Source organism: Montipora foliosa, chromosome 7 (assembly GCF_036669935.1).
Source record: "Montipora foliosa isolate CH-2021 chromosome 7, ASM3666993v2, whole genome shotgun sequence".
In the NCBI taxonomy this organism is placed as follows: domain Eukaryota; kingdom Metazoa; phylum Cnidaria; class Anthozoa; order Scleractinia; family Acroporidae; genus Montipora; species Montipora foliosa.
Window position 1 is genome coordinate 30197018 of NC_090875.1, and position 15000 is coordinate 30212017.

A 15000-nucleotide genomic window follows, 5' to 3' on the forward strand; every position below is an offset into this window, starting at 1 on the left:
ACGGACTAAGCAAATGGCGCGGGTTTGAAAAACCAAATCCCTATTATTTTGTTTAAGAGATGACCCACTAATAGTGTTTCGAAGGCAAAATCATGTAACTTTCATTTTCATATAAAAACGATGTCACATGACCTCTTAGTGCAAGTGGCCTATTATGGCGATCTCGACTGCACCTTTCAAAATATCTGTCTTTGCGATATCAACTAATCCTAGTTCACCGTTTTGCTCTTACTAAAACGAACCGTTTTGCAACGATATGTTCTCGACAGCCTCTATCTTTGAAGCTGTTATCCAACTCGTCCATTTTTCGTCCCGTCCCGATTTTGAACTTACTACTTACTACTCGCCGCTTTTTCCGGAATTCTGAGGCTCAAAGCTCGAGCCGAAAAACGGCAACTTTAAAAGAACAGTTTAAAACCTTTGGTTTTAGAGAGCACACAGATAATACTTCCACCAAAAGACTTGGATGTTACTGAAGGCAGTAGGGTAGAGTTGCACTGTGAGGCAGTAGCGAAGCCCTCGCTGGAATTGCATTACCTTTGGAAGAGATATGATGCTATTATCCAGTACAACCAGAGGGTCAGATGGATTCGTGATCGGAATGTATTGACCATTGCTAATATAACAGTCGAAGACGCTGGGATTTACACCTGTTTGGCGTATACTTCACAACCAGAGAGATCTGAAGACTTTGCCTCGGCTAAAATTGATATCACAGGTAAGATTTCGGGTTAAAGCAGAAAAAGAGACGGGAAACTAGTTCGATTCTGAGGCAAGATTCGAGCATACGACCCCCGTACTGGTAAATTAAATTAAGCTTCTCTCAAAAGGGAGTTAATTACAAAATCGGATCTACTTTACGAAATGCCCCGGCCGATGCTTTAATTAAACAATCTTTACTGAAAATTTAACTAATCTGAACTTTTTCAAAGATTTTGCTGTATGGTATATTTAGGCTTCATGCTCCATACAGTCTGACTGATAATTTATTGTTGGCAAGGCATTGTTTAGGGCGAGCTCCTTTTACTGGGACACAACTAACACTCCATCTGTTTTGAAAATCACCATGGTAACCTAGGAAATATCCAAATTTAGAAGACACTATCCCAGCAAAGGTGAGGCACACCCGCCATCCGACAAGAAACTAACAGTAGGGAGGGGAAAGGAAAAATTGATTGGTTTCCTTTAGGGGTTTAATTCTAACTTCCGACAAGCATCCCCCCCTTCATTTGCAAAGTTCCTCCCCCCCCCCTCTCCTCGGAGGTAATTTTTGCGCTCAGATAGCATTATTAACACCATTATTAATGAACGGAATGATATATGAAATGAATCATATACTGAACTGCAGGTATGAAATCAGGTAAAAGCTATGATCCTCTCAGTTACAGGCGCAAATTTAGCAATTGCGTAGAGAAGCCTGAAAGAACCTCAGTTATTTAGAGCGTCGCACCGGTATCGAGAGGTCACGGGTTCAGACCCCGTTGAAGTCCTGAAATTCTCAGGCTTCTCTACGCAATTGCTTAAATTGCTTTCGTAACTGCGACAATCATTTCTTTACTTGATAACACCATCAATATCATACCAATGAGTTCCCTAGCGCTAGAAGAGTTGACGTACTGTTTATTAAACGAGCAGGAGTATTTTATCGGTGCTGAGTGATTTTAGACCCGATAAAACACGACATGAGAGTTAATGAACGTCTTCAAAAACATTCTACAAAAAGCGTGTACCCCTGGAATCCAGAGAATGGTGCAAAATGTGTGGGGAAGATATTAGCATACAAGAAAACGAGCCGGGCTTCATTAGTGTTCTCTATATATAGGATTAGGAGTGTCTTGTCGGGTTTGAAGCTCATGAACCTGACGTTTTATAGGTGTTCAGTTTGACAGGCTGTTAGGCTCATGTACTATTAATGATTGTTTGAAACCAAAACAAGGTTCATTATTATCGTTCTGTCTAAATTAACGAAAGTAAAGTTGAGCTTTGGAGTACACGATGTAGTAATTTTCTTCGATAAATTACATCATTTTTCTTTCCTTTTTTAGGTGCCCCATATCCACCATTCAATCTAACATTTTCTTCCGACTGCAAAAGCCAAAACAGAACACTCACATGGGTAACGGGCAAATTGAATAATGCCTCAATTACTCATTTTTTGATCGAGGGAAAATCGACCGACGCTGACGATTTCTGGAAAGTCATTGCAAATGTTACCAACCCTATCGCTACCTCATATCCGCTGGTGAATATGACTGGATTCTATAAGATGGCCTTCCGAATTAGAGCTGTTAATCGCTTTGGACCAAGTCGTCCGAGTAAACCCACGAGCTCGTTTTGCCCAACAAACGCTACAGGTATGCAAATGTTTGCGCAATTTTAATGAAACATTGTTGTTTCGCAGAGGCACTCGCACAAGTATTAAATTAAGCGGGTCCCGAGTTCCCTACTATCTGCTTTGTTTTCCAAGGGACAGTCTCGACCTCAGAGTTCATCTCTTGACTGATCATGGAGAGAAGTGCTCTGGGAAACCCTAAAACAAAGTGTCTTCTGATTGGTTTTCGTGAGAAACAATCAAAAGCGTCTCTAATTGGAGCATTCATGTTAGCACGAAGGGTGAAGAAGCGCCGCAAGTTTCAAATAGCCAAATTTTGGCTATAAGGACCCTACGGCGCATGATCTCCTACATAGATCTTCTGAGAGCCTTGGGACGATCCGAGGCTCTGGTAACGAGAATGTCCAAGCGATTGTCGAACTGGGTTCAATGATCCAAGATTACTACTAGTTTTTGAAACGATATGTGCGACGGTGCTCGTTAGCTTGACAAACGGTGTTAAGGGCCCGAGAAACCTTGAGAGAATCGAATATGGTTGCAGAAATCTTTCTCTCTGGATCAGGAAGAGTCTTGCAAAGCGCAAGGCATGAAACAAATTTTTCGAAATAAGGACCAAAAATCTTGTTTCTTTTCAAAGCTGTTGAGCATCTAGAGCTGACTGGCAAGAAGCTATCTAAAGTCAAACAGGTTTCTTTGATGGTCGGCAAAAGCAAGTTTCATACTGTTGTTTTCCGTTAACGCGATTTAAAATCTCTCGGTCATTAGCGATGATATCATAAGCAAGAGAAACATACATATAGTCGAGAGCTATTTTTTTATTGCCATCCTTTGCTGAGAAGAGACACACTAATTGTGCTTTTGTTTACGTCCAAAGTGAGAACACGGCTTAAAGTGCCCCTGTGATCAAAAAAACCACTTCCTTTTTTCCTTCAGATTTTGAAAGTGTGTTTGCTTAACACCTGACTGGCAAAATTTTTAGCTTTGATTTTTATGCAAAGGCCGTTTACTTTGAGTGTAAGTTTTGGATTTCACGGTCCGCCATTACTCACGTTGAAAACTGACCGATTGGTCCTCAGAGGGTTGGATCCAGGAAAAGTGAGGTCAGAGGCTCACTAGCTTAAAATTTCAGCGTGAAAACGCAGCTTATTATATATGCAAAGCTTGAGTTTGAAAGTCTGAAAGCCCAAAACCCCCGTGCTGCATATTAATTCTGCAGCGTACACACGTATTGCATTCTTAAACTAGTGAGCCTTTGACGTCATTTTCTCCTCGATCCAGCTCTCTCAAGAACATAATGTTAGTAATGGCGGACCATTAAATAGGAAAATTACAGTTAAAATAAAGAGGTGTCTTTTTGAAATCAAGGCTTAAAACGTGGGTCACTTAGTGTTTTGTTAACATAGTTTTGAAATCCAAAGAAAAATATGAATTGATTTTTTGGTCACAGGGGCACTTTAAAGTGCTACTATGATCAAAAGATCACTTCCTTTAATAATAATAATAATAATAATAATAATAATAATAATAATAATAATAATAATAATAATAATAATAATAATAATAATAATAGCCTTTATTTACCCTCGGCAGTGTTATAGCACAAATGCCAGTGGGCCCGAGTAAACACTGAAACAAATATTTCAAATATTTCAAATATTTCAATATTTCATAATCCGTTTACTAAAACGCTATTTTCTGCACCATTCGAATTGTTTACAGGTGTCAGTTCCCTACTATGATTAAAAAAATCACTTCCCAAATGTTTCTTCAGATTTAATGAAAGTGTGTTTGCTTATTACACCTGAGCTTTTGAGCTTTAATTGATTTTTATCCAAAGGCTATTAATTCTTACTTTGAGTCAAGTTTGGATTTCACGGTTCCGCCATTACTCTATTACGATATAAACTCAGGGTTTTTTTTGTAATTTGTTTATTTTTATTTGCCAACTACCATTTACAAACTTATCTACAACTTACCAAAAGGAGAAAAAAAAAAAGAGAAAGTTACAATTTACAAAACACAACCCAAATTAAAAAAGAAAAAAACGAAACAGTACTTTAAGTTAAAAACAAGGAAGACCAACTAAATGTAGGATATGACAAGGTTAATTTTCTACTAAGTGTTTAAAGCAGCTACTAAGTTTTCCTGATTTTTAAAATAACTAGCGAGTTTATCCCTCTCCCTCGCAATATGGAGTTCGGGGTTTAGAACTGGGCTGGATTTGTAAAACATGGATTTGTAAAAGGTGGATTTAAGGAAATTGATAGCACTGTTTGACTGTTGATTTGTTTATTTCTTTGTCTATCTCATTTTAATTTAAATCCTTTTTATTTTACTTTCATTTTATTTTATCGCTTGACATTTAAGTAAGTACTGAAAAAAAATTGTTCGTGCGTTGTTGAATAATATTAGCTAGGCTTAGCTGCATATTTCCTCAATTTATTAGAATTTTAGACATCAAAAAGAATTCTAGAAACTCTCGGGAATTTTAGAAAAAAAAAAATGACAATTTCGAGAATTTTAGAGCAATTTGAACTTTCACCTGACGTGTTGGAAACTTTTCACATGCAGAAACGTTGACAAAACAATTTTGTTTGTATTCCAACCTATCAGGAGAGGGGTCAGTCCGTTCATATCCGTTCCTTATCAGCGGTTATTCACCAAAAGGGGTCCTACAGTGCATCTAAGCAGCGGTTTCCCACCGTAGTTTCTGAATCCGGATCTTTGTTTGATAGCAAATATGGCAGACTTTGCATTTAAAGAAAGGAAATTTATAAGAATTTTCGGGAATTTTAGAGAGTTTTTGGAGAATTTTAAAGGTAGATTAAAGTCAAGTAAATCTATTTAACATCAGTAGTTCCTTCAGTTACGAAACTGGTATCAATGGAAGCCGACGGTGCACCTTTTACTCTCTCCCTCTGTCAGTGCTCCGTTCCACAGATATTTAAAGCTATAGCTTCACGGATCACAGGAAAGTCGAAACAGACGTTGAAGTCACCGAGGATCGAAGTGGAGACCACTTGCTCCGAAAGCTGCGCACTAGCCAACTTAGCTACACCTGTAAATGTTGGTTTTTTGAGGAGAGAAAACCGGAGTACTTGGGAAAAAACTTTGCGGAGCAGAGTAGAGAACCAACAAACTCAACCCACCTACGGCGTAGAATCCGGAAATCGATCCCAGGCCACTTTGGTGGAAGGCGAGTGCTCTCACCACTGCGCCAGCCCTGAGTTAAAGATGAATAAAACACTGGATTCTGGCTACGCGCCATGTCCTTGAAATGTTTGAATTATTCATAGCAGGAACAGAAACAATTGTCCATATCTGGACTAAGCTTTTTCAACAAACTCAAATACGTGAAGAAGTGAACACTGTGCATCCAGCCAGCACGCGAACAATCGTGCAGAACGTCCCAAGAAAGAAAATAAATAATAATAATTTTCAGTCTATGAATTCGTAGCAACAATCCATGTTTTACAAATCACCTTTTACAAATCCGTGTTTTACAAATCCATGTTTTACAAATCCACATTTGAGAAATCCACATTTGACAAATCCGTGTTTTACAAATCCACATTTGACAAATCCATGTTTTACAAATCCACATTTGACAAATCCATGTTTTGCAAATCCAGTTAATGTTTTACAAATCCAATCCAGTCCAGCTTTTACAATATGCCTTCTTAAACTAGTGAGGATTTGATGTCCCTTTCTCCTTGATTGATGAACCAATGAAATAAACAAATTCCAGTTAAAATAAAGAGGTATCCTTTTGAAATCAGGGCTTAAAACGTCAGTGTTTAGTTAACATAGTTTTGAAATCCAGAGCAAAAGGAGAATTGATTTTTCGATCATAGTCAGGATCCTTTATTTCAGGTCAAGGACCAAAACCTGCCCCACCCCAGATTACTGAATTTTTACAAAACGACTTGGTAGCTCCAGATGAGGTGAAGTTTCGGGCTAACGTCAACTGGCAGCTTAATCTCCCATGTCGCGCCACAGGATCAAACAAGTTGTCATGGGAATGGAGGCACAACGATGGCATAATTAATCCGAATAAATTTGAGTTTGATGATGATTGGCAGCTTAGTCAAGATGGTACCTTGAAGGCCAAGGGCCTTAGCATATCGGACAGTGGAACCTACCAGTGTTTTGTCACAGATACTGTTACTGGTGTCAAGACGTTTAGCAGGAAGCTAAGAGTTGCAGTAACTGGTAAGATACATGAAAACAGGAGGAATAAATCAGTATTGTTACAGTGTATATATAATTTTTGATCATTACATGTAGGTACTTGGGCATATTTGGAAGAAAAACGGACTGGCAGTTCCTCTCACTTGAGTTGGTCCTAAAGGGCTTGAAATTGTGACGAATACAGTCATATATAATAATTATTTGCGACTGAATTCTTTCCCTTTGCGACTCAAAATATCTGGAGGGTTAACAGTTGCCACTTTGACGCTAATTTTGGAAAAAAAAAATTAACCCATTTACACCTCAAATGCCCTGGGACGTATCACCATATCTGGCAGTTAACAATTAACTGAGAGGGAAACCTGAGGGTCTTCCTCTTACTCTTTACGAACAGTGTGGGCATGCAGGGGTTTCAATAAAAGGTGGCTACTGGCTATAGACCGCCTGGTACTTTGCTCTGTCCCGCTGCCTCCTTCACACAATTTGAGAGTTTTACTGTGTAAGCGTTTTTCCAACGTTCTCTGGCTCGAAAATAAAATTGCTATACTTGCCTTACCAGCCAATGTTTCTGGTAAAAATGACTAGAATTTTAGTGTTTTATTGCCTAATTTTCGTTCCCTTTAAGAGGGGAATACACGAATTGTTGGAAAACGCTGGAAATGGCATTTCCAAGCATGTAGATTTAACATTTTCTGGGGGAGCATGCTCCCAGACCCCCCTAAAGGCTCATGCCTTTGGCGCTCGCTTCCACAGCCGTCTACTTTTAAAATACTTTCCCAGCCACCTACTTCAAAAACGTACAGAAAGCACTGGGCATTGGGTTCTTTGAAGGAGACTCAGGCATAGTTTTTGAGTGAGTGTACAGTAGAGGTTGCTTACCCATTGACTCCTGGACTGCTCCCATTGATGAATAAAATCATCTGGCATTGGACAGAGTAAAATCTATTAACTAAAGTCTCACTGCTAGGAGTAAATGGGTTAATTGCAATGTTTTATTCTAATTTTTGGGTGTCATGAAATATTACATCATTTTTGTGTGACATAGCCCCTTTCATTAATGCCTTCTTAAAGAGTTTTCTTTGATTTTTGGTTGATTTATCAGGTTTCATCTTGTTTGTCTGCATGGGTGGTTTGAAATGTTTGATTCTCTTTAGTCACCAAAAATTAATACAAACTTTCAAGGGATAAGCAAAATCAATTAGTACATATTATTGTTCTTATTGATTTTCTCGGCAGCTGTTGGACAGTTCAATGATTATTCATCCATTACCCGTCAAGTTCAGCTTGGTAGACCATTTGAGTTTGACTGTCCACCCCATGGCCCCAGTTCTCTCGTTAGTTTCACTTGGACGTCGAAAAAGGAATTAAACATCCAATTTCCGAGAAGCGAGAGAGTTGCAATTGATCCATCAAATGGTGCTTTGCACATCATGTACGTTACACCAGAAGATATTACACACATTAGGGATTTGGGAGGAATCCAGTGCACAATGTCGGGTGCAAACACCTTTTTCAGATCTGGTGCCTTGACTTTAACAACACCACCAGGTGCGTTTTTTTTCCTTCTTCTATTTCTAGGGGGTGTCAAATAACCCTAAGGGGGAATTAATAATATCGTTGAGAGGTGGCTCGAGCAAATGAACACAGCAGGCAGGGAGGCCTTTTAAACATTTTATAAAAGCCGTTACAATGATTGACCCCAAAGTCAGTTTTTAAAACGATGTTATTGCCAGGCTTGCTGACTTCTTTTTGGAGAGAAAAGAACAGACTTGACAAAACTGGGAGCTCTGTGTCCAACAAAGTCGTTGTGAAGAGTATGTGGGTTCTTTATCCCATTTATTCCTCAAACGCCCTAGGACGTCTCCCATTGGCAATTAAAATAGTCTGGCGTTAGACAGACTAAAATCTATTAATCTCACTCTCACGGGTCAATGGGTTAAATTGTCCAATGAAATTCATGGACACTGAAGTGTTGTATTAGTCTTACCACTTGGGATACGTGGTCTTTCTTCTCAGTTATTTTAAGACCCTGAGTAAGAGTTGATGTGGCCAACCTCTGACTCTCACATGGTGGTCCTGTGCTTAACCACAGTTGGTGCACAGTTAGCTTTTACAGTGACTGTAATAATAGGGAGCTTTAGCAACGAAGACAGCAACGGCAACGAGAACGTCGTCGTTAAATGTGAATTCGCGTTACTGTAATCGCTTCGCGACTATTCCTAGCATTTTAACTTAACAAAGGTGTGGCAAACCCTCAAGAACGAAACTAGTATGAACGGCGCTCAATTTACGAGAGAAAATGAAATTATTCTCAAGCGCTGACGTTCTCCGTAAAACCTCAAATTTTGTCATTTCACGTTGCATTTTTGCTGACGACGTCAAAGAAATAGACAGAAGTGAAAAGATGCACGTGCAGAGCGTGCAAAGCTATTGCTTTTGCTCACTAAATATGCAAATTTGTGACATTCTCGTTGTCGTCGCTGTTGTCGTTGCTAACGCTTCCTACTGATGAGGGAGGAGGGATGGTGTAGTGGTGGCCCGTATTCGATTCCCAGACTCGGTGTCATATGTGGGTTGAGTTTGTTGGTTCTCTACTCTGCACCGAGAGGTTTTCTCCAGGGAATCCGGTTTCCCCTGCCCCTGGGGTGCAGGGAAAGCGCAGGGAATCCGGTTTCCCCTGCCCCTGGGTGCAGGGATGGCACAGTGGTGAGAGCACTCGCCTTCCACCAATGTGGCCCGTGTTCGATTCCCAGACTCGGTGTCATATATGGGTTGAGTTTGTTCGTTCTCTACTCTGCTCCGAGAGCTTTTTCTCCGGGTACTCTGGTTTTCTCCTCTCTTTAAATACCAACCTATTTGACATGTGTTGATTTGGTTTCTGTACAGCAGTGTTCCTTATTAGTACCTCGAGATCAGCACTTAAATACAGTTGAAACTTAAATAAAGTTTGCCAACTTTCTCGTATGACTACTTTAATTCCATTCATCTTCTTGGATATTTGTGGAGCCGCAAATAAAAAATACTTCACCGAAGCCATATTTTGTTTGCATTACAAATTGAGAACGGTTTGTAAAGAAACTGTGCTGTACCGCGCACCGGTGGCTCAGTTGGTTGAGCACCGGGCTGTTACGCGGGAGGTCGTGAGTTCAACTTCGGCCGGACCAACACTCAGAAAGTGCTGCCTTTGTAATTACATCAGCAAATGGTTAGACTCTCTAGTCTTCTCGGATAAGGACGATAAGCCGGAGGTCCCGTCTCACAACCCTTCAATGTTCATAATCCTGTGGGACGTAAAAGAATCCGCACACTTGTCGTAAAGAGTAGGGCATGTAGTTCCCAGTGTTGTGGTCTGTCTTCTGTTGTGTATCATGGTTGGGAGGGGAAATGCTCGGAGATATTAGGTACACCAAGCTACTCTAGAAATCGGAGGGTAAATAAAGATAAATGATATGATATGATGATCAGCAAGTGTTTGAAGCACTGAAATTTAGTATTATCAACTGAGTGTTGGTCCTTTTATTCGTCAGTTCAAGTTTGGAGGAGTCTGTACGTTGGGAACTCAAGTTACAAGTAATAGACAGCGTATAAATATTAAAAAGTTAAAATAGTAGTTAGCCGTATGGTAGTCACACTATGTAGGTATACTTGCTCAGCATCATTCCTGATAAGAGCTGCTGTGTTTGGTTTATTATTATCTTTGTTTTTTTTAAGGCGTACCAGATCCCGCCATATTTAGCATTCCATCTTTTACTTCTGCAACATCAAATTCTGTTGAAGTAGCTGTGGAGGGAAGAAGTAAGGTGTTGTATTGCTTAGCCACCGCAAGGTAAGTGTACCTTTAAAGCAATGGTACGCTTATCTTGAGCTTTGCATTCAATAGACCTTTTTACCGATACGGCGGCCATTTTGATTTCTATTGTTTCGAAAGACATTATGGGATGCCCAGGGGGCAAATTAATATGTATTTGCCCCCTGGGCATCCCATAATGGCTATTCGAAACAATAGAAATCAAAATGGCCGCCGTATCGGTAAAAAGGTCTATTGCAGTGGGACGGTAACTTCTACTACTACGTACTACTACTACTACTACTACTACTACTACCACTACTACTACTACTACTACTACTATGAGAACTAATAATAATGATAATAATAATAATAAGTAAAGATTTGGTAAAATATTTGACATTAAAAACAACAACGACTCAATTACTTTTATTGGAATGTTGTTAACAGAGAACGGCAACAAGTTGGAGACCCAGGTCTATCGTAAACCTACGAATACGGGCCTTTTACTTCATTTTCAAAGTCACACCGATTTGCGCTACAAGAAGTGCCTTATCAAAACAATGGTTCATCGTGCAAAGGAATTGTCCTCTACGCATCAAGCATTCGTCGATGAATGTAGGCATCTAAAATCTTTGTTTAATCACCTTGGTTACCCTAGTTCTTTGGTGAATGGTATCATCGACAAATGTGATTATCGCTCTACACTAGATGATAAGACAAAACCTGATGAAACTTTAAGAGTCAGCATTCCGTTCAAAGATCAAGTCTCAGCGAACATGGTAAAAAGGCAAATGCGCGATCTCAGTTCAAAAATCGGCATTGATGTACAGCCAATCTACACCAGCAAGAAACTTGAGCAGGATCTAAAGCTTAAAGAAATCAAACCACGTATCGTAAATCAGCATAGCGTTGTTTATTGCTTTAAATGTGATTTGTGTGATTCAAATTACGTCGGATATACGACGCGCCATCTGTTTCAACGCATTGCTGATCATTGATATTCTGCCATTGGTCGCCATCTGAGAGATGCCCATGGGAACATTGACTTACTCAATGAGAGCCAGTTCAGAATGCTTAAAAAATGTAGCACGAAATGGGATTGTCTCGTTTATGAAATGTTATACATAAGAACAATAAGACCCAATTTAAATACCCAGATCGACTCCATTAGGGCCAAACTCTTTGTTTAACTTTTAATACCTTTTAATTTATTCATATCTTCACTTTATATATATACTCTATTTCATTACTTCATTTTTACTTGATAATGACGTTCTGGAAACGTCGAAACGTCGTGCCATGTTGTTTTATAATATTTTATCGCAGATTTTTATTGTCAAATAATAATAATAATAATAATAATAATAATAATAATAATAATAATAATACTATACTACTACTACTATTACTACTACTACTAATAATAATATGATATCCCAAATCCCGTGATCCCGTGTGTGTTACAACGGAAGGAAAGGTGTTGACTGCAGCAAGAGCTGGGAATCTGTTGAAGAAATCTCAAGAGATGCAGTTCTTGGAGATCGCTAAAGACAAAAAGTGGCAAGGAAAGTTATTCCGTGTAAGATGGGACGATGATAGCCTAAGCATAACCAGCTGCTTTGCATGGTTAAAGGGCTGGCCTACATGCCCTGCATTTACCATCGCGGGCATGTATGAACAGTATGAGCAGTTGTTACCTACGACGCAAACCTGAAAAAAGTCCTAAGCAGGTTATGTGGGAAGGTAGCTGAGAGCGTTGCTTCTGTACTGGCTGGATGTTGCTCCCTGGCACAAATCAAGTATCTATACAGGAATAATGCAGCTTTGAATATTCTGTTTTTTGAGCTCCTGCGAGAGCATGGGTTAATATAAGAGGTTCCACCATGGTACTCACCGGCGATTCCAAAACCAGCCTACCAGAACACCACGAGTGAAGAGTTTTGGGATATTCCCATCTATGCAGAGCACAACGAAGTTAAAGCAAATCGGATCGATGCGCGACTTGTCAGCAACGAGAGGAAAGAAGTCTGCACAATTGAACGAGCTGCCCATGGATTGAGAGTAAAGCCAAGGAAAATGAGGAAAAGACACTCACGTATGGACCCATGATGTGGGAACTGAAGCAGAGATACAATGGCTGCAGGGTTGAACAGCACAACGACGTAATTGACGTACTTGATGGTTACTCTAAGCACCTTGAGAAGTCGGCGAGGAAGCTGCTAGGAGGGAGTGCACTTGAGCGGATGAAAAAGTCGGTCATCTCAAACACTTTGAACATTGGCAGAACATTTAAGATAAATACTTAGTTAGGGCGCTAAGGACACTAGATTTGAGGTTTTCTATTTCCTCCAGAAATCTAGAAACACAAGTGTCGCAAATCTTGTATTTTACTGATGTTCTTATGTAGATTTTATAGTGTAAAAGAGTTTGATATGATTCTAAATAACCTTTTAGTAGAGATAACCAAGTTACGATGACCTCGTGTAGGTTCATTAGAGATAATGGGAGCAAAATCAATTTATGACAAGAGCTCCAGTACCAGTGTTTACTGTATAAAATAGATGATAATAATAGTAAGTTACAGTTGGACAGGACCATTAAGTTTTGGTACTTTTTAATATGGTCTAGCCCTAGGTGTCAAAGCATCTGGCAACATGGCATTTAGAAACTACCTGTAGTGCATGTTAGTAAGCCAATGGTGTTTTTACCCTTAAATTTATTCCTGCAAACATTCATTAAGACATTTTGATGCAAAATATTTTCTTTCATAGACCATACCCAACAATAACCTGGAAAAAAAATGGGAAGGTACTTCAAGATGGAGTAGATTTCTTTAAAATTCCATCAGCATTTCATGGACGACTCCTAAACATAACAAAGGTGGATGAGAATATGCACGAAGATATTTATACCTGCCAAGCCAGCAATAATCAAAGCATAGGAATTGGTCCGCAAGAACGTAATATATACCTTCAAGTGGAAGGTAAGCTCTTAAATGTGCGTGATTAATATATGATCAATGATTGATTGATTTTCACATTTTCCCATATGAATTTCAGTGTGTTTACAATAAAATTACAGTTTAATTAAAGATTACACTACGAAAAGGGAGTACAGGGATGTTGCGTGAGATTTTGAAGGTGTACGCACTCGAAAAAATGTTTCGAGCGCCAAAGGCGCTCCGAACTAGAGGCGCCGGGTGGCAAGCTCCTCCAGACAATTTTGACATTTAGGGTCCCGAAAATGCAGTTTCCGACTATTTTCGAAGGACATTTCAATAAATAAATGCGAAGGAATATGCAGTTATTGTAGTAAGTTGATTATTCTATATACAGCAAGGTACCACACAAACAGGGAGGTTACAGTATAAGCAAAGACCAAGACGTCGAAAACTCTGTTATAGTGTGCTTTCACTCACGTGATCAGTAACCTTGTTTTTCCACGAAACAAAAGAAAAATCTTGCCGGATAATGGAACTCAATTCCCGGAGGATTAGTTGGGGACACCAACATGGTGGCCGTGTCATCACGTGGAAACACTCTATAACATCATCGTAATCATCATCATCATAACATTTCCTTAAAAAATAACCGTGAACTCGGGGACTGGTGATAATACTGACACTGTGTGGGGGCCTCGATGGGTACATTCTTTTTTTGCTTTTCTCCACTATTACGTTTCTTGCCGTTAAGGCCTAGCCAAATGGATCCAACATATTAGAGCAACATCATCCAACATTATTGAATACGACATGTTGCACTCGTTTGGCCACTATGTTGCATGATGTTGGAAGTTGTTGAAGCAAGTTTGATTTCCATAAAACATCATCTTCAGCATCATCCAACGTTTGTTTTGTTCTAAGGTGTTAACAACAGTGTTGCATTTGTTTGGCCATCCATTCAACTGTGTTGCACGTGCGCGAGCACGGCGGCTATCGGTATCCATTGTGATGGTTTATTCGTTGCATCTGTTTCGCGCGTTGCAACGTCAGTTCAAGTTACATAACGGGGAACAAGCAAAGTCTGAAATATCTGAGCGACGAAAGCTTGGGCAAGCTATCTTCGAACAGATAGCCCTTCTTGTGTTCAAAGCTCTAAGGGCATAACGCCAATGTATCTGCAGGATCTTTCACAAGTCAAGACTCCGGGACTCTACTCCCTACGCAGTGACTCCCTGGGTCTTCTCACGGTTCCTCATACCTGGTGGAAGACCTTTGGAGACCCCAAAAAAGAATCTATGTTTTTCAATTTCAGGCTGATGCTGATTCTGTCTGAAAATTATACACTGTATTGCACAACTGACACTGCTTTATTAATTGACTCCATCCTTTCAAGTCAAGGAACTGGTCATTAATTAAAAGGGAGTTGCTAGCACAGATAAATGAGAGAAAGTACGTATAGCTTTGGAACAGGTTCTTGAACCAAATCACCAACTCAACAACATAAAAATTACCCTAATCTTTGGAGACCGCGCATTTGCTGTTGCGGTTTCAGGTCAGATTCTGGAAAGGCCGCCCTCTTGCTATCATCAGAGAGAGTGGTAATTTTAAAAGGAACTTAAAAACGCCAACATGGCGAGAGTTTTCTAAGGATTCTGGGTAGATTTTGCTTCCAGACCCATGAGTCGAAAATGCTTGATCCAACACCTTGCATTCGTTTGGCCACCTCGTTGTCGTTCCACACGTTTC

At 39.7% G+C, this 15000-nt stretch overlaps 1 protein-coding gene across 2 annotated transcripts in view; it reads left to right on the forward strand.

The window, feature by feature from the left end:
- LOC138011774 (hemicentin-1-like) overlaps nt 1–15000 on the forward strand; it is a 91399-nt gene that overhangs the window by 53338 nt on the left and 23061 nt on the right. For both annotated transcript variants that reach the window (XM_068858934.1, XM_068858933.1), the window contains exons 19-24: nt 431–718; nt 2046–2354; nt 6206–6544; nt 7760–8071; nt 10235–10349; nt 13085–13296. In XM_068858934.1, coding sequence (XP_068715035.1) covers nt 431–718; nt 2046–2354; nt 6206–6544; nt 7760–8071; nt 10235–10349; nt 13085–13296 — 1575 coding nt within the window. The remainder of the gene's footprint in view (nt 1–430; nt 719–2045; nt 2355–6205; nt 6545–7759; nt 8072–10234; nt 10350–13084; nt 13297–15000) is intronic.